At 46.2% G+C, this 27,309-nt stretch overlaps 1 protein-coding gene across 6 annotated transcripts in view; it reads right to left on the bottom strand.

Annotated features, from left to right (window-relative positions):
• Positions 1–27,309, bottom strand: part of khdrbs2 (KH domain containing, RNA binding, signal transduction associated 2) — a 902,011-nt gene that overhangs the window by 347,753 nt on the left and 526,949 nt on the right. For all 6 annotated transcript variants that reach the window (XR_010970474.1, XM_068020150.1, XM_068020148.1 and 3 more), the window contains one exon: positions 11,976–12,103. Coding sequence is in view for 5 of the 6 variants with exons in the window: in XM_068020150.1 (XP_067876251.1) it covers positions 11,976–12,103 (128 nt within the window). In the remaining variant the exon portion in view is untranslated. The remainder of the gene's footprint in view (positions 1–11,975; positions 12,104–27,309) is intronic.

Below are 27,309 nucleotides of genomic sequence, written 5' to 3'. Positions count from 1 at the left end.
TCTATGGAATCTTTTCCGTTTTAACACAAGTCCTCAAAAAACAGAATATAAAAAAGTGGAAGCACTTTCGTAACAACATATAACATACACACACACATACACACACACACATACACACACATACACACACACACATACACACACACACACACACACATACACACACACATACACACACATTTCACACAAACCACAGAAATACACATACACTCACACATATATGCATATATATATATCTACACACACACACACACACACACACACACACACACACAGACACACACACATACACATACACATACACACACACATACAGACACATTTCACACAAACCACAGAAATACACATACACTCACACATATATGCATATGCATATATATATATCTACACACACACACACACACACACACATTTAGACACATATACACACACATATACATACCCCCACACAATCACACACATACCTTTTGGGCCTCCTTATCTCGAGAGACAATGGATATGCGCCTGGAGGTGGTCAGTGGTTTGTGAAGCAGCGCCTGGAGTGGCTATAAAGGCCAATTCACACATATACACATGCAAATACACACCATCACACATATACACTCACAATAACTCATACATACTCACAATAACACATAGACACACACACAGGGCTGAATTTTATTGCAAGGCCGTAGGTCCCGGCGGGGCACCAGAAGTGGGTGCTGATTCTGTTCGGGTGTCCAGTGGCCAGCAGAACGTGATTGCGCGGCGGCCGGCCAATTAACTCCGGGGAGGTGCGGGGCCCTTCCAATCAAAGAGCAGAGGTGGAAACGAGGTGCTGATGGCAGCATCAGTTGACTCCATGGCAGGTGCTGGCACCATTTTTAAAGGGCTTCTAGCCCTGCATTCACTGCTGTGTGGATTGACAGTGACTGCCTGAACGGCCTCAAGACCCCTTGTAAGAAATAGCTGTCCAATAATCTTACAATATGTTAACAAAATTGATTGATTATTATAGAAATAGCTCTCTCTCTCAAGAAAGATTCTATAGCAGTCTGCTGGGCTGAAAGACACAGGACAGCGCAGGCCTGTTATCTCTGCCAAGGACATGACTCTGGCACTGGCTCTGAAACAAAGATATTCCTGTAAGCTGATAAGATGGAGCCTCATACCCTCTCTGGACAAGTGTCTGGCAGAAGTTTACAAACGGTATCTAACACGAGATAAGATGAAAGGTGACTTCAGGGGCAGAGTGATGGGCATGGGAGGGGTTTACTTTGAGTACCTGTCCCTTGATGATTGGGCAAGGGGAATCGAACAAGTGATTGATAAGGGACACTCACCAGCCTCTAGAACTAAAGTATATAAGCAGGTGCTTGGGAGGGAAATAGTCAATCTTCTTTGGACAGAAGGAGAGCTTCCCGAAGTTCAGCTTCGTCAAAGTGTTAGCCTTCAGCCTAACACTTTGGTTAGCCCAAGAAGACTGAGGGCCCCCTGGACTGAAGAGATCACCTACCTGTCTCATCCATCAGGAGGACTGCCAACATCGTTCTGCCCCACTGTATGATCTGGGATCGGTAATCCAGTCAACGTGTTACGGGTCATATGTCTTTTCTGTCTATTTACCTTATGCATCATTATATTTAAACTGTTGCTTCTCAATAAACTGTTTTAAAATCCAATTTTAAATTATGATCTCGACCCCCTTCTTTGGGTATCTGTGACGCCCAAACCTAAATCTTACACCATCTGGCTGTCTGACTGGCCTCGAGACCCCTCTTGCTGCCTGACTACAGCTGACACCCAAGGAGCTGAACCCTGCAGTGACCATGGCAGAAGGAAGACCCTGAGTGGCCCCATGGTTCACCGATGCCTCCCTGCAGGTTCTCCTAAGGGCTGCAAGGGCAAGGCTGGAGGTCCTCTTCTCAACTGACGGGAAGAAGAGACCGGCCCATCTGACCACGCAAACCTGGACGGAGATTGCAGGGAATGTCAACAGCCATGGAGTCACCCCCTGTACCTGGGTGCAGTGCTGCAAGAGTATCAATGACCTCCTTTGCTCTGCCAATGTTAGTTGTCAATACTGCTTTCCTCTTTGGGGCTTCCATATGGCAATGCAAGAGGGCACACTTGGTGGGAAGGGACTGACCACCCAGTCATTGGCAAGGGGGTCAGGGAGTGGTATATCCCTTCAGATGCATGGCTGCGTCTTGGTGAGAGGAGCCCGTCTGTCATTGGTGACCACCACAAGGTTCCTCAAGCGCAGCCGCACGGAGGAAGCATTTTGTGTGTTCCCCTCATGGACCGCTGGGCTGCCATCTGCTTAGGTGTTGTGCTAGTCTTCGTGGTAAAACTAACAGTGTTCGTCCTTGTGCTTGAAGGAGAAATGGGCAGACAGTGCAGGGAAAAGGTCAAGAGTGGTGGAGGTGTCCCAGAACTGCATATCCTGAGCCCAGCAGAGGAGGAGACCTTGGAACTGACTGAGTCTCAGGAAGGCCGAGCGATTGCTGATGAGGAAACAAGAGTGTCATCACAGGAAAGTGAGTGCACGAGTGCCGGGGCACAAGGGCGTATCTGATCTTCACATGTGGCATAGTGCGCAAGTGTCAACCACTGGCTCAAGGAGCTCCACAGCAAGCATCGTTGGGATGAGGAAATGGGAAGCCCTTAACCCTTAAATGTTTATGTTCTCTCATGCAGGTCCAGGTCAAGCTGAGGCAAGAACAATTCAAGAGACTGGGCCACCCCTGAGGAGGAGGAGGAGGAGAGATCATTAAGAGTATGCAGTGTCACATCATTCCTCTGCACCTTCCACAAGCACAGATACTCTTACGTCAGTGATTATGAGTGCGTGACTAGATTCAGGGTCACAAGCTGGTGAGAACATCACTGATGCACCTGTGCAGATGACAGAGGCTGTGACAGCTGAGGTCATTGACAGTCGGAGGATTGTTCTAGGCCAGGCCCGTACTGAGCTCCAGGCTGAGGTGCCTTTGGAGTCAGCTGCAGTGAGAGGTAATGGAACATCTGATGGAGCTTTCAGAGGCAATGCACACCCGTGTGACAACAAAGGAGGAGTCCATCCAGGCCATGAGTGCTGCCACATCTCTGATGTGCGCATGTTTGGCTGCTTCCATTGAGAGATTGATGACAGTCATGGAGAGCCAGCTCCTGCAGACTGCTCAGTGGATGCCACAGATGCATGCAAACCCACATGCCATTTCCTCGTCCATAAGCTCAATGCAAGGGGGGGTTAAGGTGCCTGAATTCCCCACCAGCTCATTGTACTTCTTCGGTCAGCAGGGAGGTACAAGTGTGCCTTGCATCTGACATCTGCTTCTGGGGGCTCCACACAGGGCGCTACTGGATTGGACAGTGGCTCCTCTGGCAGTGACACCATTGTCTCAAAAAGCCACAATGACAGAGAAGGGTGCTGCACCTGTGCAGGTGCTTCTTAGCAAGCTGGTGCCCTCCAGACCTCAGACAGCCAGAGGACAGCTGCCAAAGTCATCCCAAGCCATGGGGCAGCAGTCTGCCTCCACCTCAGCTGACAGCACAGTGGGGAGCACTACATAGGGGCACCCATAAGAGAGTTAAGAAGAGCACCTATCTGCATATGGGATTCATGGGTGTTTAGATCTTGTACACGAGTAGGCTTGCTTCTGTTGTGCCACTCAACAAATGTTTGGCTCACTGCTGTTGGTCATTCTTTCAATTCTTGCTGCCTTGTTGGATCTCATCTACAGCCTTGCTCCCTCAATGGTATGCTAGTTTTGGACTAGGCTGTGTCTGGTCAGCTCTTCAGTTCTACCGGGGGTACTGTGAACCTGGACACTGGACGATGAAGGAGTCGACAGCAGGTCCACATAAAGGTGGGTCTTTATTGCACTGATTGTGAAAGGGCATCAGGGTCACAAAAAATGGATATGTATGAGATCATCCCAAGCCTTCCTTGCACACCTCTCATTTCGCCTTGCCCCAGGTCCGAGGGGTTCATCATCTTGTGCTGCTTGCATAGCATCCTCTTCTACATCCTCCTTGTCAGATGAGGAGTGGCAATCGATGATGTCCTCATTATATAAGGCCTCCTCCCTCGGCAGCAGAAGGTTCTGCAGAGCAGGGCAGACTTCCAGGATATGCATGACCATCACTGGGGCACAGTGAAGTGCTACAACGGAGAGACCTAGTTACCTGAATCTCATCTTCAGCACTCCAAGTGCCTGCTCAATGGTCGCTCGGGTGGACCCATGGCAGGTATTGTACCACTCCTCTGCTGCACGGCATGGGTTCCTCACATTCGTGAGCAGCCATGTCTTCAATGGATAGCCCTTGTCCCTGAGAATCTATCCCTGAAGGTGCCAAGGGATTGGAACAGCTCTGACACCTGGGAATGCTGAAGAATGTATGAGTCATTGGCTGCTTCCTGGGTACCTTGCACACACCTGAAGGACCTGCTTTTGATGGCCGCGGACTAGTTAGACACTGATGGAATGAAAGCCCTTCCTATTGATGAAGGTCGTTTACTGCTCTGTGGGAGCCTCGATAGTCACATTCCTGCAGTCAATGACACCTTGCAGCTGGGGGAATCCAGTGATGACTCCGAAGCCGATGGCCCTCTCCACCTGACTGTCAGTCTGGATCTGTTCAGTACTGCACATAGTCACTGGCACTCTTGAACAGGGCATTGGTCACCTCCTTGATGCACTGATGGGCCGCAGCTTGGGAGACCTCATAGATGTCCCCAGTGGGTCCCTGGAAAAAGCCAAAGGTGTAGAAGTTGAGAGCCATGGTGATCTTCAGGCTCAATGGCATTGGATGCCCACCAACCCCTGTGGGTTTCAGCTTGTCCTGCAGCAGGGCACAGAGATCAATGACCGCCTCCCTGGACAGCCAGTCTTAGCTGACACTGCCGCTCGGACATCTGGTGATGGTTCTTGCATGGTATACTTTCCTGGGGATTGGCCCTACTTTGCTCAGGAGGCAGTTGGCATGCCCCACTGCGCCCTTCTCCAGCGCGCTCAACTGGAGGCTGGCCCTCCTTGCTGGTCCTGACGTTCCTGATGTGTCCCTGCTGGTGCCTGGACCATCTTCCCTCTGAGCAGCTCCTCCTCCGCAGGGGATGGGGGGGGGGCCCACAAAGACTGGGTGGATTAGGGTGGGGGGTGCCCACAAAGACTGGGTGGATTAGGCCCATGTCAGGTGGGCTCTCTCCTAGTCATGCCGGTTCAGTCCAGCCGATCTCCTCCCCCCCCCCCCCATGCCTTTCCTTGGCTAGTCCCTTGGGAGGAAGTGCCACTGCCCCTCTGTGACCCTTGCAGGACAGTCCTCAGTGCTGGCACATTTACCCCATTTCTGTTGTCATCCGGCAATGCCCTCTGTTCATCACACTCCCTTCCACTTCTGGATGGCTGGCTGGCTAGCAGAAGCAGTACTGAACTCGCACCTCCATGCCATCTACTTAAATCAGGCGGAGTTCCAAGCCCTGAGCTTCCCATGTGTCATTGATAGATTTGAAAATGGGCTGTTAAATCTGAGTTAATTGGCCTTTTAAATACCATAATTGATGTCCCACCATGCTGGCACCAGAAGTCCACCCTCCATAGTTCTCGTCACTGGTAAAATCTGGAACCGACGTCACGACGTTGGACTTCCGGCAGAACCTGTTCCAACCGCATTTTATGGCCCACCTCGCCCCCACACCCATCTCCAAACTCACACTTAGTGGGCTGGTAAAATTCTGGCCACATGTATATATTACACACATACACACTCTCTCTCTCACACAGACACACACAGACACAGACACAGACACACACAGACACAGACACACACAGACACAGACACACACAGACACACACACATACACATATATATACACACTCACACACACACACATACACATATATATACACACTCACACACACACACATACACATATATATACACACTCACACACACAATCACACCGACATACAATCTCTTGGCATTTTATCGTAGATGAAGATTTTGGGAAGGTTGTAGTCATTGGTTGCAGGCCTGCTGGTGGCTAGTCAGGCCTATCCATGATCAGCAGATGCTCCCACAGCGGGTACAAGTGAAGGTATACTCGCTGCTGGGGGCAATTGAATCTATCCTTCTTTCTTTCATGCTGGTTCTTCGCTCAGTCTCAAAGGTGTCTGTAGCCCTCCTGATGTAGCATCTCCAGGCATCACGCCTGCGCTTCCCACTGGCGATGATCAATGTGGCACACAGAGAGGGACTTCTTCAGGGAGTCCTTGAAATGTTTTCATGGGGCCCCTCTGTTCCTTTTACCAGTGGTCAGCTCTCCATACAACATGATCTTGGACAGGCGACTGTCATCCATCCGTGCAATGTGACCCATCCAATGCAGTTGGTTTTGCAGGAGGATGGCCTCGATGCTGGTGATGTTGGCTGTTTCCAGGACTTCAATGTTTGTGATAAGGTCCTACCAGTAGATCTTGAAGATGCTGCGGAAGCAGTGCTGATGGAAGCTCTCTAGAAGGCGTACATGACGGCGGTATAGGACCCATGATTCGACGCCATACAGAAGGGTGATGAGGACTATGGCTTTGTACACTGAGTTTGGTCTGTGCTCTGAGGCTGCGGTTGCTCCACACACGTTTGTAGAATCTGCCGAATGTACTGTTTGCTTTTGAGAGCCTATTGTCCATGTCCTTGTCCATGGTGGCATCAAACGAGATGACGTTCCCCAAATAAGTAATTGCTTGACGGCATTCAGCTCGGTTCCCTCAATGACCATGCTTGGTGGTCTATATTCTTCTTGGGGTGCAAGCTGATGCAGGATTTCAGTTTTCTTTAAACTGATTTTTAGTCCTAAGAGTTGTGCCACCTCGGAAAAATGTGGTGTTATACGTTGCAGGTCTGACTGACTGTGGGCCAGGAGAGCACAGTCATCGGTGAAAAGAAGTTCACGGATGAGTTTTTCTTGGGTCTTTGTGTGAGCCTGAAGATGCCTGAGGTTGAAAAGGCCTTCCTCAGTCTGGAAGCTTACATAAACTCCCTCCTTAAGGTCTTCCGTTGCCTGGTGCAACATCATGCTGAAAAAGAGGGTGAATCGGGTCGGGGCCAGCACACATTCCTGCTTCACGCCATTGGAGATTCGGAAGGGACTTGAGAGGTCGCTGTTTTGCTTGGCTTGTCTGTACTGATTTTCATAAAATTGCTTCATCATGGCCAGGAACCTGTTTTTCAAGGATTTTCCAAAGTCCATCTCTGCTCACAGTGTCAAAGGCCTTGATGAGGTCTAAGAAAGTGACGTACAAGCTTTTGTTTTGCTCAAGACACTTTTCTTGTAATTGCCTGAGTGCAAATACCATTTCTGTGGTGCCTCTGTTTGCTCTGAAACCACCCTGGCTCTCTGGGAGGTTTTCTTCCGCAATGGTAGGCACTAGCCTGTTCAGAAGTATTCTAGCCAGGATCTTCCCAGCAATTGAGAGGAGGGTGATCGCACGATAGTTGGAGCAGTCTGATTTTTCTCTGTTTTTGTACAGGGTGATGATAACGGCATCATAAAGATCATGTGGAATCCTGCCAGGTTCCCAGCAGGCCGTGAAAAACTCATGGAGCTTGATGTATAGGGCAGGGCCACCATGCTTCAAAGCTTTGGGTAGAATTCCATTGGCTCCGGGGTCTCTCTTCTTCACCTGGTTGATGGCGGTCAGTTTCCTCCAGAGTTGGGCTGTCATCCAGCTCTTTTTTGACAGGTTGTTGATTGATGCGATTGATGGCAGTATCAAGCAATGTGCACTTGGCACTGAAGAGAATTTCAAAGTGCTCCGATCAGCAATCCAGGGCTGATTCCTTGTCGGTGTGTAGGGTCTTGCCATTGACGCTCCTCAAGGAGTTTTGGGTTTGATAAGCTGGTCCATAGACAGATTTTAATGTTTCATAGAAACTTCTGTCGCCAGTATCAGCGTACAGTTGAATTTTTTCCACAAGTGAGATCCACCAGTTCCACACACACACATATATATACACACACACATATATACATACACACAAACACAGTCATGCGTACAATCACGCATATATACACACACACATACAAATATACACGCAATCACACATATATGCACACACATCTTATCTCGAGAGACAATGGATACGCGCCTGGAGGTGGTCAGTGGTTTGTGAAGCAGCGCCTGGAGTGGCTATAAAGGCCAATTCTAGAGTGACAGGCTCTTCCACAAGTGCTGCAGAGAAATTTGTTTGTCGGGGCTGTTTGACAGTTGGCTCTCCCCTTGCGCCTCTGTCTTTTTTCCTGCCAACTACTAAGTCTCTTCGACTCGCCACATTTTAGCCCTGTCTTTTCTGGCTGCCCGCCAGCTTTGGCGAATGCTGGCAACTGACTCCCACGACTTGTGGTCAATGTCACAGGATTTCATGTCGCGTTTGCAGACGTCTTTAAAGTGGAGACATGGACGGCCGGTGGGTCGGATACCAATGGCGAGCTCGCTGTACAATGCGTCTTTGGGGATCCTGCCATATATACACACACATATACACGTATACACACACTCACACATATACACACACATACAATGACACAAATATCTACAGACAATGACAACATATCTACACAATCACACATATACACACACGCTCACATGTATGCAATCACATACATACACACACACACACACACATTTACACACAATCACACACATTTACACACACACACACACATTTACACACAATCACACATATACAGACACATATACACACACGCTCCTCTATATATACACACACACACATATGTGCAGAGGCATGCAGGAAAGCACTTATTGTTTCAGTGGCGGTGCAAAATTGAATGTCAGATGCAAAACAAATGGTCTGTGAAAATGTAAAAAAACACAATTTCTTAACTTGCTAGCTTACAAATTTTTGAATTTCTTTCTCTACCCATTGATAGATTCTGTCAGTTTAACAGGTCGAGGAGGACCAGGGAACATGGAGGAGTAGGAATGGACTGGATGTTGTCCATCTGTTCTGTTTCCAGACAGTAGTCAGTGTCTGGAATGCATTGCCGGTTGGTGTGATGGGTGCTGACTCACTGCTCACCTCCAAGAGGGAGCTGGACTAATTCCTGACTGAGACGGAGATCACACCATATAGAGAGTGAGGGGATTAATGTATAATATATGTGCAGTTAATGTGATCTCCTGGACTGGTTTGGATCATTTTGTGGGGGGTTGGGTGGGGGAGCAGAGAGGAATTTTCCATATTTTTCCCCTTTATTGGGTTTTTCTCTTTATTTGCCTCTCCAAGGAGATTGTATGGGTGTGCAGCTAGGGGTTGGGTGGACCAGGACTCTCTGAAGCCTGGTGGAGCAAAAAGTGGGTTAGGAAGTACTTAATCCTGATGCTCCAGCCCCATCGTTTGTGTGGGGCAGGCATGATGGACTAGCTGGCCTTCTCCTGCCAGTTATTCAGACAGTTATTCAGTCCTCGCTCCCCGTCTTGTTTGTTTGTTGTATCAAACATCAAACCATTTGCTGAGTACATTAGGAAGGATGCAGGCATAAGACGGGCGACAATCCCAGGCAACGGAGGCACAGAGGTCAAACCCGAACTGTACATGGACGACGTTGCTGTCTTCTGCTCAGATCCGCTGTCCGTTCGCAGGCTGATGAGCATCTGCGACCAGTTCGGACTGACCTCAGGAGTCAAAGTAAATCGCAGCAAGAGCGAGGCCATGTTCTTTGGGAACGGGGACCCTTTGTCCCCTTCACCGTCAGGTCAGACTACTTGAAGGTGCTGGGGATATGGTTCGGTGGGGCTGGGGTGTGCGCCAAAACCTGGAGGGAGCGAGTAGCCATGGTACACCATAAACTGAGCATGTGGGGGCAGCGATCTCTCTCTATTGTGGGTAAGAACCTGGTCATCAGGTGCGAGGCGCTCACGTTGTTGCTGTACATGGCGCAGGTCTGGCCCATACCCCACTCCTGCGCTGTGGCGGTCACCCAAGCCATCTTCCACTTTATCTGGAGATCCAAAATTGACCATGTCCAGAGGGACACCATGTTCAAACCTCTAGATAAAGGGGATAAAAATGTACCCAACATCGCCCTCATCCTGATGGCCACCTATGTGTGCGGCTGCATCAAGCTGTGTGTAGAACCCCAGTACGCAAACTCCAAGTGTCACTACGTGCTGAGGTTCTATCTGTCCCCGGTGTTGCGAAGAATGGGTCTGGCCACATTGCCACAGAACGCTCCATGCAGTTGGGCCGTGCCGTACCACCTATCCTTCGTGGGAAAGTTTGTGCAAAAAAACACCTTTGACCACCGATCCATCAGGCAGTGGTCTGCACAGAATGTCCTCAAGGCCCTACGGGAAAAGGAGATGGTGGATCCTGTCGGATGGTTCCCCGAGCAGACTGCCAAAGTCATTTGGCAGAATGCCTCATCACCAGAACTTTCAAACAAGCACCAAGACATAGCTTGGCTGGTAGTGTGAAGGGCCCTCCCCATCAGATCCTTCCTGCACGCCCGGAATCTCTCTGCCTCCGTACACTGCCCTCGAGGTGGCTGTGGTCGGGAAGAGACGGTTGCCCACCTCCTCCTGGAATGTGTCTTTGCAAAGCAGGTGTGGAAAGAGATGCAGTGGTTTTTGTCGAGGTTCATCTCAAGCAGCTCTGTAACACAGGAGTCTGTGCTCTACGGGCTGTTCCCAGGGACGCACACTGAGACAAACATCAACTGCTGCTAGAGGACTATCAATTCGATGAAAGACGTTCTTTGGTCTTCCTGAAGCTTGCTGGTCTTCCAGTGCAAAGAGTTGTCCACGACTGAGTGTTGCAGACTGGCACATTCCAAGGTGCAGGTCTGTGTGCTGAGGGATGCACTAAAGCTTGGGGCAGCTGCCGCAAAGGCTCAATGGGGAAAGACCACTGTGTAAGGTCCTCCTGCCATAGTGAACCGAGGGTCTGTAACCTGTGTAAAACCCCTCGGGCTGTATGCACCAAAATATGGTTTTGCTGTGTAATGCAAATTTACATTGCATGTAAAATGGAATGGAAGGATTGTGAGGCAATGCGCGTTCTGTATTGAAAAAAACTGATTTCTTTTGCACTTTCTGGAATGTCAACTTGGAACTGTTTTGAACTGTTTTTACTGCATTTTTCTTTTTTCAGATTTTTATGAATAAAGTATATTTTTGGGAAAAAAAAGTTATTTTGGTATTTTTTTCAAATGTTCTGGCTGTTACATTGCTTTAAAAACAGATCTCTGTGGCAAACAATTGAAATTTCAAACTATAGCCTCAGGGAGCAAACACTACAGAAAAGAGAGCTAGTACAAGTTGGGCTTTAGCTTTCGCCCGTGACCTTTACTGAGATGAAAGTGTGATTTTAAGTCTGCTGCTGGCCCTAATGCTTTGTTTGTTCTAGCTTGGGATTTGAGAGAAAAAAACCGCCTGTTTCAATCTATGAAAAGAAAAATCCATCCCGGCAACATCAGGCTGAAAGTAAATGGCAAACCGGCCACGTGACTGGCCGCAAAACTCTGACGCTGAGTCAGTAACCTTCTGCCTTTGGCCTGTTGCTGGGAAACCTCTTCCATTGGGAGTCAGTATTGACAATCCGATTGCACATGATTTACCAGCCGTTTAAATGTTTGGGTAACCAGGCACGGCAGGCACTTAATATTTGCTCCTGCCTTTTGAGGCTCCTCATCAATCTTTATAGATAACAGTAGGGTCTATGTAATCTCCTGGATTGGGTTCCATTGCCTATGGCAGTCAGAGATGAATGTTCCCAGATTATTTTATCGCCTTCTTGACACTGGGGTTTTTACCTCTCCCAGGAAATTTCATGACTGCGGGATGTGGTAGTGAAGGTGGAAATATCTAGTCTTGGTCCTCCTCCTATCATGAGTGTGGGGCAGGCTTGATGGACCAGCTGGTCTTTTCCGACCTGTCACCTTCGTATGCAACTGCTGCTGGCGGGTTTACCTCGCTGTTGGTGTGAGGGCAGATCGGATTGCTCTCCCACGCGTTCCCCTGCCTCGACTGGAATCCTCTGAACCATTCAGGTATGACAGTTCTCTCAACTGCTCCTGGCGGATCTCATCGTTATAGTCCTGCGAAGAGAAAAGAGGCTTTCATTTCAATCATTTGGCGTCCACCTTGTTTCTTGTCAGTTAAGCTTCGTTCAGCAGTTTTAGCAATGGATATCATTTAGGTTCATGTATCTCTCAGAGGATACAACAGAATTTTTTTTTTTACTAGCCCTTCTCAACAACACCATTTCCTTCTTACGTTTTCTAACAAAAAACTATCGCAATACATCAAATAATGAAGGTCTCATTGGTATGTTAAAAGGCTGTAGAAAGGCTAGTGCATGATTGATAAACTGTGCCCTATTAATAAACACATATTCCATAGAATTACATGCACGGAAACAGGCCATTTGACCCATCTGGTGCCATTGGTTTTCTCCACTCCAGCCTCCTTCCACTCTACATCATCTCAGACGAACTGAGTTAACAAAGTGACTGAGAGGTCACAGACCTGAAAGAAAGAATTAAAGGTTATGGGGAGAAGGCAGGGAAATGGCATTAGGTGAATTGCTCATTCGGAGAGCCAGTGCAGACATGATGGACCAAGTGGCCTCCTTCTGCACTAACTGTGATTGACTTCATCAGCATTTCCTTCCAGTCCTTTCTCCCTTATGTATTTATCTAGTTTCCCTTTAAAAGCATCTGTGCTATTCGGCTCAACTGTGCCTTGAGAAAAAAAAGGCTTGCATTTATATAGCACTTTCCACAACCTCAGGACGTCCCAAAACACTTTACGGCCAATGAAGTGGTAGTGAGTTCCACACGTTCACCACTCTCTGGAAAAAGAAGCTTTTCCTGAATTCTTTATTGGATTTATTAGTGACTATCTTATATTTATGGCCCTGAGTTTGGACTCTCCCACAAGTGGAAACACCTTCTCTACCTCTACACCAGTGGATCCCATCAGAACTTTAAAGATCTAGGTGTAATAAAAGTCTATAACTTTTGCTTTTGAGGTTAAAACTTCCTCTTTAATAAGGTCAGGTGGCAGGAGATGCACAGAAGAGGCAAAGAATTACTTTCTCTCGGACCTGACCTCCTCCTTCCCCATAGCAAACGGTCCTCCCCTCTCCCTTCTTCCTGCAAGATTCAGAATTCTACATGCAGAGTATTTGTTACTCTAAACCTGATACTAGAGTACTAATTGTCTGGTGTACTCTGTCTGATCCCATGTCATTCTATTATTAATCTATTATTTGGTCTTTTGAAAATGTCATCACCCAAAATACACTCAAAAATAGTCTGGTAAAATCATTAAATAGTTGAAAACAACTTTTATAATAAAAATACTGTGACCTAGTACCAAAAAAAAAAAAAAAAAAATTTAGAAACATAGCTGACACATGTATAAAGTAATAATTATTAATCTTGCAAAATAAGATTTGATCATTTACAACACTTACTCGGATAACTATACAGTACTAGTGAAATATCTATTGTTTGTGAGGAGGTGACTGATGTATCAGATTAGTTTCCGCAATGTTTAAATCTTATGGGATTATGCAGCACAGGGGGAATTCATTTAAAAGAGCTATATGATTAGTTCCCTGCCCTTTCCTCACAACTACTTATCCAATTCCCTTTCGAAAGTTATAGCTGAATCTGCTTCCAATACACTTTCAGGTAAGGCATTCCAGATCATCATAACTCACTCTGTAAAAACAAAACCTCCTCATTGACACTTTGGTTTTTTTGTCAATGATATTATATCACCGTCCTCTCGTTACTGACCATCCTGCCAGTAGAAACAGTTAATAAATTAGCCTGCTAAAATTAAAATCTCTTGCCTTAAAGATTTTAGCACACTAGAAGTCAGCGGAGTTTGAAGAAGAGAAAAATGGTCTAAATGTGAGTATTACGTATTGTTCTAGAATGAAGCAGTGAGGAGCATAAGCTGTTGAGCCAGTTCAAATAAGTATGGTGGTGTAAGTATGTGTAAGGTGTTCAAATACATTAGAAGAAAATAACTGGTGATGAACCAGTAATGAAGATTACGCATGGCTCTCTGAAGATGTACCCTGCCAGAGCTAAAGTACTGTGGAGGAAAACCGAAGTATTTTGGAAAGGCAATTAAACTGGTTAAGAGGTTGCAAAGCCAAACTTCCATCTTCCTTCTGGCACATTCGCACTGCAGGTTGAAGAGTAATGCAGTGGAAGTTTTGCAGACTAGGCTGGGACTGAGATGGTCGGGATCCCAATCTTCACATCAAGTTTCCAAATGGCCTTGTAAGGGGTGAGCAGAGGCTTAATCTCTTATCGACCCAATGATGCGGACGGGGCAGCCGGAGGCTTCCTATGTTGGGTGTTCCCATAACCAGGGACTCTCCAACGCCTGGTGAAACAGGGAATTGGTTCACCTGTGAGGAAGGGCAGAGTGGCCAGTATTCCAGGGGAAGTGGGACATGGATTGTTGTCGACTCCTTTACAAAGGAGGCCACCAAACAGCCACAAAAATCTCATCTGGGAGAGGGTGGAGAGGTTTATTCAATGGAAATGTATGTGAGAAGAATAAAGTTCCAGGTACCATACAGAATGCAAATTCAAGTGCTTTTCTAGAGGAAAGGCATACATATTACATCTGTGATTATCCTGAAAACAGATTAAATGCTTTAAATGAAGTCCAACAAGGCATAACTTGTTTGCGGATAAATGGGATGCTTGGGTCCGAATTTCTCCCAGTTCCAGGTAAAAGCAGGGATTTACACCTTCATGAAACGCAGCCTGTTCAATCACCTCTTCATTCAGGCAACTAAAGCACGACACAAAAAGACATATTTTATACAAAAGGGAGTACACATTTAAAATGCGTTGCCGTCTCTCAGTGACATTTAGCAGAGAATAAAATTTACAGTTCTACACGCATCTGTAGATGGAAGCACAAGATAGTAAAAGAGGGTAGCTGAAAGTACATCATTATCTTACCCCAAGCACCACAAGACTACAGGCTCGAGCCAATGAAACTAACGATAAAAGAATGTAATACCCAATGCTTCTCCCCCATCCCATACACCAGAGGCTACTGCCAACTGTTATGACCAGATGAGAAAGGGGTCTAGGGGTTCCCTCTCAGTCTTTGCCTGGTTTGATTGTTAATTTTAAGAAACACTGTTTTTAGCTCCTCCTCAGCGAATCCTTGTTCACTGCTTTCCAATTGTAAGGGAAAGAAGTCAATCAGACAGGTTTTCTTAAAATTCCACCTTTCTTGTTTAAATCTATTAACCTTAAACTCTAATTCAGTTAACAGCTATGAGTATGAGACGCGACCACGTTAGCATGCATATGCGACAAACACACACGCAGATAAAGACCGAAAAAGTAGAAAGAATTAAGGGGAAAAGTTTGAGGCAATAGCTGGCTTGTAATTACAGTCCTTTGAGTTTGATGTGAAGTCTTTGGTTGATGGTAAGTCTTGTCATTCATTGGGGCCCAGTGCATGCTTTATCTTGTTTCGATGTAGGAGTCTTTTCTCTCTTGAGGTTTAAGCAACTTGAGTGGTTTGTGAGAAAGCGAGAGAGAGCCAGCCAGGAGAAAGGCTCTCTTGTTCCAAGTTCAGTTGCAATCTTCAGTCTGTCTTCAAACTGTCCTGTGTGTTGTTCAAAAAGCCTGGGCCAGCAGGTTAGTCATGTGACCAGCTGGTTTAACCACTCCTGCATTTGTGGATTCTCCATCTTAGCAGACCCTGAAGTGCGAGCTTTCTTACACCTTCAATGTCTGGTGATCAAAATACATTTGGGTTAATTGGACCAGGGATTAATTGCTTTGTCTCCACAAGCACTGTCGCTTAGTATGCAAATGTCATCCAGCCAAATATCTGGTGATCTCTTTAAACAAGTAATTTCTTCACTCCAGCAACAGTTTAAAATTAATGTTCATATGACAAAATTATTATGCCTCATTCTTGGCAGGTGGGGGTCTTCATGACAAAAATCCCAATTCTCAAGCGTTTGTAGCTGTTACAGTAGCATGTACAATTGTGCCTGATGTGAGTGTAGCGAACACTCCTGCCTCTGAGTCAGAAAGTCATGGGTTTGAGTCCCACTCCAGTGACTTGAGCCCATAATTTAGGCTGATACGCCATGCATTACTAAGGGAGTGCAGCACTGTCAGAGGTGCCATCTTTCAGTTGAACCATTAAACCGAGGCCCTGTCTGCCCTTTCAGCTGTACATAAAAGATCCCATGGCACTAATTCGAAGAAGAGCAATGGAGATCTCCCTGGTGTCCTGCTCAATATTTATCCCTCAATCAGTATCATTAAAAAAATACCAGATGATCTGTTTTTTTATCTCATTATGTTTGTGGGAGCTTGTTGCGTGCACATTGGTTGCTCTGATTTCCTCCTTTATTTCAGTGACAGCACTTCAAAAGTACTTCACTGGCTGTAAAGCTGAAAGATGCTATAGAAATGCAAGTCTGTCTTTCACACACACTGGGCTGAATTTAGTTCCCCCCGAGGTGTCGGGGTCCATGGCAGGGAGGGCTTGAAGATCGCTCCAGAGGAGGCCCGCCCCCAACCCCGACACCGTGAGGGCGCGGCCCAATCTTCACGGAGGCGGAGAAACCTCATAGCGGCCGCCCTGCCGCTTGGCGATGGGCCCGGAATTTACATATTTAAATACCTGGTGTAATTGCAAGCCTGCGGCCGCCTTTGGTCCCAGTACGATCTTCGTGCCGCTGGCCGGCACTCCCGTGCCTTCCGATCCCCATCCGGGGAATCGAGGCACCATACTAGTTGGGAAGGGAGTGCAGGTAATTTTTCCTGTGTGTGGGGGGTGGGGGGGGAGGGGAGCAGCAATAAACGTCCCTCATTGGTGGAGGGAATGGTCTTTGGAAAGTCAGTTGGAAAACCTAGTGTTTTGGGGTAGCGAGGGAAAGTATCTAATTTGTGGATATTGAGGGGGTGGGAGAGGTTTTAATTATTTATAACAATGTTTAGTGATTTCTTTAAAAATCTCGGAAGGACTCCAAGCCCTTTATAAATGGCATCAGTGCTTGCGCACAGGCAGCTGACACCATTGCCAGCAACGGATGGGCCGCCCTGTCCATTCAAATGAGCCACTGCACTGAAGCTTGCGACAGCTCACCGACATGCAGCCGGCGCGGGCCGGGGGCCGCTTCCTTCACCCGCCGCCGACTTTTGTGGTGGCAGAACAAGTTTCCGGCCATAATTTGGGCTGTTTCCCTCCATCCCCCCTTTCCCCACACAGGAGTATTCCCCTTTGTGCAAAGCATTCAAAACAAAACTGGAGAGTTTGAAGTATTAATAACTATGGAGGAATATGATGACACATCTAAAATAGAGGAGTAGCTCAGGTTTGGACAGATAAATAAAAGCAAAATACTGCAGATGCTGGAAATCTGAAATAAAAACAAGAAATGCTGGAAATACTCAGCAGGTCTGGCAGCATCTGTGGAGAGAGAAACAGAGTTAACGTTTCGGGTCAATTCTGATTATCTTAACTCTAGATATAAGGATGTCTCAAAGCGGGAACGCGGGGGGTGAGTGGTGGCGGAGGTTGCATCAAGACTGAATTAATATGATTGAGTTGGGTGGCACACAGCTCCAGCGACCCAGGTTCGGTTCTGTGTACTGCCTGTGCGGAGTTTGTAAGTTCTCCCTGTGACTGCGTGGGTTTCCGCCGGGTGCTCCGGTTTCCTCCCACAGCCAGGTTTATTGGTAAATTGGCCATTGTAAATTGCCTCTCGTGTAGGTAGGTTGTACGAGAATGGTGGGGATGTGGCAGGGAATATGGAGTTAATGTAGGATTAGTATAAATGGGTGGTTGTTGGTTGGCACAGACTTGGTGGGCCGAAGGGCCTGTTTCAGTGCTGTATCTCTAAATAAATGAATAGGACCACAAGTTGTACAATTCTTGGTGTATATTACAAAAGTGCAGATAAGATAGCGGGGAAGATTTTCAAACAGATCATCGAGATATATAAACACAATAGAGCAATGATATTGGTTGATTTTAACCATCCCAAAATACACTTACATGTGGTTAGATTGGGGAATCCCTTAAAGAGTGCATCCAGGACTGTTTCCTAGATCAGTATATTTCTAATCCAATAAGGTAAAAGCATTACTTAATTTAGGCACATAGGAACAGGAATAGAACAAGCTCAAGGGGCTGAAGGATCTATCATTCAATTAGATCATGGCTAATCTGTATCTTAACCCCATTTACCTGCCTTGGTTCTATTTCCCTTAATACCCTTAACCAAACTAAATCTCAGTTTTAAAATTGCCAATTGCCCACGCCCCAATCATCTTCTTTAAGCAGTCCCTCGGGAATGAGGATGACTTTCTTCCACTCCAGGGTTGTGGGCCCTTAGGTGACTGAATAGTCCAATGCTGATATTCCAGGTCCTGAAGTTAATTTTGAGGGGGTGGAAGCTGCTGGTGCGTGGGTTCTTTTAACGTGGGGTGGACGTTGCACTCCGACTACCACATGGTCCGAGCGAAGCAAGATCTTTGTCCAATGGCAGGGATGGCCCAGATGATTGGAAACCAGGTTCCGCTACACCGACGGGGAGTAATACACACACATGGCCAATAGGTCCAGCTGGCCAGCCTGGATGCAGGCCACGTGGATCTGTCAGGGTGTTCTCGAAGGGGTAGCTGAAAGCCTGCTCTAAGGGCTCCTGTGACTAGGGCTCCCAGGACCCCTCGTGCAGCTGGCAGGAATAGGCTGAAACAGACAAACCAGTATAACCAGTGGCCAGTCACAGGTTCAGCAGGAGACTGAAGTTTCTCAATCACAGCAGTGGTGGGGGTAGGACAGTAAACTCTTGCTCTGGCTGCTTGCTTTCCCCATCTCCCTGTGACAGCTCAGCGGAGTTTGTCAGTTCACGGAATGAAGAATGACAGGCACCAACCACTATGATAAAACTCCAATATGTTGTACCCTTTTTTTACAAATTCATCCTCAGGATGTAGGCATCAGTGGAAAGGTTGGCATTTATTGCCCATTCCCAACTGCGCTGAGAAAATGGTGGTGAACCATCTTGAAACTGTTGCTGCCAGTCACATATAGACCAGACTCTGTCTGCTGGTACAAACCCCATCCCTCAACCTTACCTTGTGAGCTCTGATAAAAATCTGTATAAGACCTGGATGTGGTTTTTCTCTCAAATCTGGCTTCAAATTCCTGGCTTCACTGGATGTCAAGATCATGCTTCTGCGCTGGACTACATGGGAAAAATGTAAGACTCTGCTTCCGTCTATAATCTGATCTGTGAGCTTTGGAAAAGACCTGGAAAAATCTACATCTAGATCTTCTTTGAAACTTTGCTTCAAATTCCTGGACTTATCTCAACATCAAGAAGACGCTTTTGCTCTGGACTACACTGGTTATAATGTAAGACCCAACCTTGTCTCTGAATTGCCGCTCTGTTGTGATATTTAAAATAACTTTGATCAGTTTATGTCTAGCCCCCACCCACCCCCCACCCCCCCCAGACTGAACAGCTTTTTGGGGGACAGAGTTCGAGACTTCCAATACCCTTTGTGTGAAGAAATGCTTCCTGACATCATCTGCAAATAGCCTTGCTCTAATTTTAAGATAATACTCCCCTCATCAGAGGAATTAATTTCTCGCTACCTATCAAATCATTTATTTATCTTAAACACCTCAATTCTGGGAAATTAAGTCAGCAAATAACTGATGGGCGAGTAAGAGAGCAATTGGGAGTTCGTAGCCAGACCAAAATTAGATTCAATGCAAGAACACAAAAGGATATTGAAAGTTAAGTGTAATGGACTGGAAAAATACAATGTACTGCAAGATAAAACGTGAACAAGCTCACAGTAACTGGTGGACAAATTGGCCAACAGATTGTCTACTGCTATCTGTCAATCTTCAAATATGTGATGGATTGAGTGCAAAATAAGGCAAAAAGGGCTGCAAAAAAGAGTTGCCTGGATAAATATCATTCTAAATATGAGATGGACAAATGAGATGCAAAACAAGTATCTCTAGCTAAAACTGTGCTTACAATTGTTTAACTGAAAATGTCACTGTAATAACTCACATCATGTGCCAATTTTGGTCAAACGATTGCTTAGAAACATAGCTTAACACAATCATTTGCTCTGACAAAGAACTGAAAATGTGAACTTGTCATTTGTCTTTGCAAATGCTTACTGATCCACTGTGCATTTCCATAATTTCCACTTTCTGAACAAATGTATTATGGTTCACCTGCTTACACAGACAAGAAAGGAAGAGAGATCTTCCATTTATATCATGCCTTTCACCCACCTCAGGCTGTCCTAAAATGTTTTACAGCTAATTAAGTACTTTTGAAGTGTAGTCATTGGTGTCATGCACAGCAGTCAATTTGCAAACAGCAAACTCCCACAAACAACAAAGTGATAATGACCAGAAAATCTGTTTCTTTTTCTGTGTTGTTGATTTATAGATAAACGTTTGCCAGGACACCGTGGGTAACTCCCATGGTCGTCTTCGAGCGAAATATTCCTCATGGGATCTTTTACGTCCGCCTGAGAGAACAGACTGGGCCTCGGTTTAATGACTCATCGGAAAGACAGCACCTCAGACAGTGCAGCATTCCCTCAGTACTACTCCCTTCTAGATTCAGAGGCGAGTGTGCTACCCAGTTAGCCAACGGATGGGTAAGTTACTTTCTTCAACCCACTGAGCAATTTGTTATGGCCAAATGGTAAGGGGTGTGGGTGGTTTCCATTGTTCACCTCCCAACTGACCACAATCGTGCTAAGTTTAAAATGACGAGTTAGCCCTTGAGTGTTCTGTTTGCCAACTATACAGACAGTGACAGGTTTTCTTGTAGGTTTAAAACAGAAGATTGACTATTTATTGAACGACATTCAATCCCCAAAATATTTGCAACACCACTCATGCACGCATTCACTCTCACATGCACTCCCAAGAGAAGATAGATAAAAGGTAAAGGGTAAGGGATCAAGGTGTGATAGGTATTAGTGGTTTACAGTAAACCTGTTGAATCTTCTAAGTAGAACTGTCGTTTTTAAAGATGCAGGTGTGGGTTGTTTGTAGTCTTGATTTGTTGAAGTGTTGTAGATTTCTGGTGGTTAAGATTTCAGATTGGAGGTGGTGAGTCACTTTCAGTTCTCTGCTGCAGCAAGTTGAAATAGCAGCAGGGCTCCTTCCTTGTTGCTTGATCCCTCACAGCTCTTGGCTGGACAGGCTTTTTGTGATCCTGTGATCTCTCTCCCTTTCTCCAGAGAGCTACCTTTTAAGGTAAAAATCTCTCCCATTAGCTTCTGTTCGGAGACACATGGCCCTCTCCCCTGTTGTAACCTCACAATGGACCAGGATGTGGCATCCATGGCTATCCATTAATGTCTGGATGCATATAATCCAGTTATGATGTGGCTACTTCATACCTTCTTTGTTTCAGAAGAACCCATTCAATTCTGAAATGTCTGTTGATGGTTTCAGGATGGGTGTAATTGACACCTCTTAGCCTGGAATGTATCCTTTTGCCCTTAAGAGACAGTGAGACAGTGTTTGAATATGCAGGCCAGGTTGTCTGACCTCCTGCGGTCATCTTTTACAGCATCCCCACCTTTTTTAAAAAAGGTAAAGTCAATTTTAAAGCGTCCACCTTGAAGAGCTGTAAGTTAGGAAGTGGAAGGAAGAGAGGAACTTGGTAAAATACAATCACCAGGGAAGCGGTACTGAATAAACTGATGGAGCTGCGGGCTGACAAGTCCCCAAGTTCTGTTGGGCTTTATTTTAGGGTCTTAAAAGAGGTGGCTAATGAGGTTGTAGATGCGTTAGTGTCAAGTTTACAAAATTCGCTAGATTCTGAAAAGGTTCCATCAGACTGGAAAGTAGCAAATATAACCACTCTATTCAAGAAGTGGGGGAGGCAGAAAACAGGTAACTATAGGCCAGTTAGTTTGACGTCTGTTGTGGGAAAGGTGTTAGAATCGATCATTAAGGAGGTTATAGCTGGGCACTTAGAAAAACTCAAGGTAATCTGGAATAGTCGGCACGGTTGTGTGAAAGGGAGATCATGTTTAATCAATTTGTTGGAGTTCTTTGAAGGAGTAACATGTACCGTGGAGAAAGGGGAGCCTGCTGATGTACTGTATTTGGATTTCCAGAAGGCATTTGACAAGGTGCCACATAAAAGGTTATTGCGCAAAGTAGGAGCTCATGGTGTGGGGGGTAACATATTACATGGATAGAAGATTGGCTGGCCGGCAGAAAACAGAGAATATGCATAAATGGGTCCTTTTCTGATTGGCAGGATATGACGAGTGGAGCTCCACAGGGGTCTGTGCTGGGGCCTCAACATTTTACAATTTATATCAGTGACTTAGATGAGGGGAGCGATGGCATGGTAGCTAAATTTGCAGATAACACAAAGATAGGTAGGAAAGTATGCTGTGAAGAGGACAGAAGGAGGTTGTAGACCATTATAGATAGGTTGAGCGAGTGGGCAAAAACCTGGCAGATGGAGTTTAATGTGGAAAACATGATGTTGTTCACTTTGGCAGGAAGAATAAAAAAGCAGAGTATTACTTAAACGGAGAACGATTGTAGAACTCTGAGGAGCACATGGATCTAGGTGTTCTAGTGCAAGAGTCACAAAAGGTTAGTATACAGCTACAGCAAGTCATAAAGAAAGGCTAATGGAATGCTATCTTTCAGTACGAGAGGAATTGAAAATAAAAGTAAGGATGTTATGCTTCAGTTATACAGGGCATTGGTGAGACCACATCTCGAATACTGTCTGCAGATTTGGTCACTTTATTTAAGGAAGGATGTAAATGCATTGGAGGCAATTCAGAGGAGGTTTACTAGATTGATACCTGGTTTGAGTGGGTTGTCTTATGAGGAAAGGTTGGACAGACTAAGTTTGTTTTCACTGGAGTTTAGAAGAGTGAGGGGAGACTTGATTGAAGTTTATAAGATCCTGAACGATTGTGACAAGGTGGGTGTGGAGAGGATGTTTCCTCTTGTGGGTGAGTCCAGAACTAGGGGGCACTGTTTTAAAATTAGGGGGTCACCCTTTTAGGACAGAGAAGGGGAGAAATTTTTTTCTGAGGGTTGTGCGACTTTGGAACTCTCTGCCTCGGAAGGTGGTAGAGGCAGGGCCATTGGATAATTTTAAGGTAGGGGTAGATAGATTCTTGTTAGATAAGGGAATCAAAGGTTATCAGGAGTAGATGTGAGTGTGAAATTCGAGACACAAATAGATCAGCCATGATCATATTGAATGGCGGAGCAGGCTACTGGGGCCAAATTGCGTACTTCTGCTCCTAATTTTTATGTTCATAGGAATAAAATTCATATTTTAAAACTAGGAATAGCATATGTCTTTACTTGGCATGATAAATTATTCTTGAAGTAATATATCCTTACCTTCAAATTCTTAAAAGATTTTAACATCTGATTTGTGATTTATGGGATATAGAATCATTGAATGGTTAAAGCACATGAAGAGGCCATTTGGCTTGTCGTATGTGTGCTGGCTCTGTACAAGAGCAATTCAGCTCGTCCCACAGCTCCCCCCCCCCCCCCCCCACACTTTCCCCTTAGCCCTGGTATTTTTTTCTCCTTAGACACTTATCCAATTCCCTTTTGATAGCCCAGATTGGACCTGCCTCCAGCACCTTAAGAGAATGCATGATTCCCTAGCTCCGGCCATTCATCGTCCAACCAATCTGCAGCAAAGTGTTCACCAGCATGACACGAGCAGGGAAGTGTGCTTGGGCCAGGAGACGGTGAAAGGGGGCTCTGCTCAAAGCTTTTCCACTTCTGACTCATTGCCCCTCCCTAGTCTCCCACATGCTGCCTCCTGTCTCGATGGACAAGTCTGCCCCTGAGCAGGTGCAGGTGGGGCAGTCTTTGGCGGAGCCTTCAGGGGCTCCAAAACCCAGAGGACATCAGCCAACAGCTTCTGAGCAGGCAGAACAGGGATCTGAGCAGCCTGCCTCTAGTTCTGCTGAAACCACAGGGGCTGTACCACATAGAAGTGCTAGGAGGAGGAAGAGTAACGATTTGTAGTTGCACAAAGGTTGCACATGGGTGTGTTACACAATGGTGGATTGTTAAGTTTCTGTGTTATTTCGGTGCCAGCGCTACAGAAGCCCGGACATTGGAAAATGGCAGCTGAACTAGTTAATTTTCAGTGCCAGAGAGGTTGGTTGGTCGTCATTAACATTTATCACGTTGCTGAAAGGGTATTTTTACTTCCTGTGCCAAACGTAATGGACAAACACAGCAAATTCCCAAAAGAAACAGCGAAGCTAAGGGCAAGATACTGCTTTCGTGAAACTAAAGGTGGTGTGGGGGATCTTGGACAGCAACATTTGGATATTGGCTTTTAACTACACACCGTTCTCTCACCTGATGTTGCTGTAACCATTCTCACGTAAATAATGGCGAGCACCATTAGCCTCTCCGTTATTTTGCCAGCAAATTCTGGCCCATTGTCCAGGGAAATAATAGAAATATAAATCAATCAAATTACGGATAAATTGTTAAAGGATATGGTTTTATGTTTTACATGTTAGAAATAAATGGTTGGAATAGGAAACATACACAACATGTGAACATTCTGGCATTAAAAAGATTCATTCTTTTTAGAATCTTTCTCATCCTTGGGACATCCCCTTAGTTTCACAGCTTAGTAATTGCTTTTTAAAGTGTAGTCAGTATTATGTATGCACAGAGCAAGATCACATAGACACCAAATGAGATAGATAACCTATTCATCTGTTTTGGTTATGTTGGTTAAGGCACAAATGTTGTCCAGGACACTGGGGAAAACACCTTTGTCTTATTCAAATATTACCATGCAATCTTTTACATTCACTTCAACAGGCAGATGTAACCTTGATTCAACATCGCATCCTCCGAAAGTGCAGCACTCTTTTCGGTTGAGGAATGTTGGCTGAGATATTGGGAGAGCTCCTCTGCTCTTCCTTAGAAATGGAGCCATGGGATCTTTTACATCAGATGGTTTAACATCTCATCTAAAAAAAAATTTTTCCCAAAATATACTTTATTCATAAAAATCTATCAAAAATACATTACAAAACAGCTCAAAACAGCACCAAGTTGACATTCCAAAAAGTGCAAAGGAAATCAGTTTTCTTCAATGCAGGAGTGAGTTGCCTCACAACCCTTCCATTCCATTTTACCTGCCAGGTACATTTTACAGCAAAACCATATTTGGTGTAGACAGCCGGAGGGGTTTCCTATGGGTCCAGCCCCTCAGTTCACTTTGGTGGGAGGACCTTACACTGTGGTCTTTCCCCATTGAGCCTTTCCAGCGGCTGCCCCAAGCTTTAGTGCGTCCCTCAGCACGTAGTCCTGGACCTTGGAATGTGCCAGTCTGCAACACTCGGTCGTGGACAACTCTTTGCACTGGAAGACCAGCAGGTTTCAGGCAGACCAAAGAGCATCTTTCACTGAATTGCTAGTCCTCCAGCAGCAGTTGATGTTTGTCTCGGTGTGCGTCCCTGGGAACAGCCCGTAGAGCACAGACTCCTGTGTTACAGAGCTGCTTGAGATGAACCTCGACAAACACATCTCTTTCCACACCTGCTTTGCAAAGACACATTCCAGGAGGAGGTGGGCAACAGTCTCTTGCCCACCACAGCCACCTCGAGGGCAGCATAAGGAGGCGGAGAGATTCCTGGCGTGCAGGAAGGATCTGATGGGGAAGGCCCTTCTCACTACCAGCCAAGCTACCTCTTGGTGTTTGTTTGAAAGTTCTGGTGATGAGGCATTCTGCCAAATGACTTTGGCAGTCTGCTCAGGGAACCATCCGACAGGATCCACCATCTCCTTTTCCTGTAGGGCTTTGAGGACATTCCGTGCAGACCACTGCCTGATGGGTTGGTGGTCAAAGGTGTTTTCTCGCAGAAACTTTCCCACGAAGGATAGGTGGTACGCACAGTCCAACTGGATGGAGTGTTCCGCGCAATGTGGCCAGACCCATCCTTCACAACACCGGGGACAGATAGAAGCTCGGCATGTAATGACACTTGGTGATTGTGTACTGGGGTTCTACACACAGCTTGATGCAGCTGCACACATAGGTGGCCATCAGGATGAGGGCGATGTTGGGTACGCTTTTCCCCCGTTTATCCAGAGGTTTGAAGATCGTGTCCCTCCAGACCCGGTCCATTTTGGATCTCCAAATAAAGCGGAAAATGGCTCGGGTGACCGTCACGGCGGAGAAGTGGGGTATGGGCCACGTACAGCAACAACGTCCAGAGTTAGTGTTTGTCCAATCTCTCCCTCATGCATTTCATCGAAAAATATTTTATTTTTTTTCCAAAATATACTTTATTCATAAAAATCTGTAAGTCTTACATTCCCAAACAGTTTAAAACAGCATCAAGTCAAAAAATACAAACATTGCAAGGGAGATCAGTTTCCTTCAATACAATTATGAGTTGACTCACAACCCTTCCATTTCATTGTCATGCCATATACATTTTTACATTTACAGCACACAAAATTTTCCCGATACAGTTCGAGGGGTTTCCCATGAATCCAGCCCCTCAGTTCAGCTTGGTGGGGGGGACCTTACACTGTGGTCTTTCCCCATTGAGTCTTTGCTGCGGCTGCCCCAAGCTTTAGTGCGTCCCTCAGCACGTAGTCCTGGACCTTGGAATGTGCCAGTCTGCAACTTTCGGTCGTGGACAACTCTTTGCGTTGGAAGACCAGCAAGTTTCGGGCAGACCAAAGGGCGTCTTTCACCGAATTGATAGTCCTCCAGCAGCAGTTGATGTTTGTCTCGGTGTGCGTCCCTGGGAACAGCCCATAGAGCACAGACTCCTGTGTTACAGAGCTGCTTGGGATGAACCTCGACAAAAACCACTGCATCTCTTTCCACACCTGCTTTGCAAAGACACATTCCAGGAGCAGGTGGGCTACCGTCTCTTCCCCACCACAGCCACCGCGGGGGCATTGCGCGGAGGGGGCGAGACTTCGGGTGTGCATGAAGGAGCTGACAGGGAGGGCCCTTCTCACCACCAGCCAAGCTACATCTTGGTGCTTGTTTGAAAGTTCTGGCGATGAGGCATTCCGCCAAATGACTGGCGGTCTGCTCGGGGAACCATCTGACAGGATCCACCGTCTCCTTTTCCCGGAGGGCCTTGAGGACATTCTGTGCAGACCACTGCCTGATGGACCGGTGGTCAAAGGTGTTTTCCCGCAGAAACTGCTCCACGAAGGATAGGTGGTATGGCAC

The sequence above is a fragment of the Heterodontus francisci genome, chromosome 3 (genome assembly GCF_036365525.1).
Source record: "Heterodontus francisci isolate sHetFra1 chromosome 3, sHetFra1.hap1, whole genome shotgun sequence".
NCBI lineage: Eukaryota > Metazoa > Chordata > Chondrichthyes > Heterodontiformes > Heterodontidae > Heterodontus > Heterodontus francisci.
Note: the sequence above shows the minus strand (reverse complement) of the source record. Positions and strands in the feature narration are given on the sequence as shown.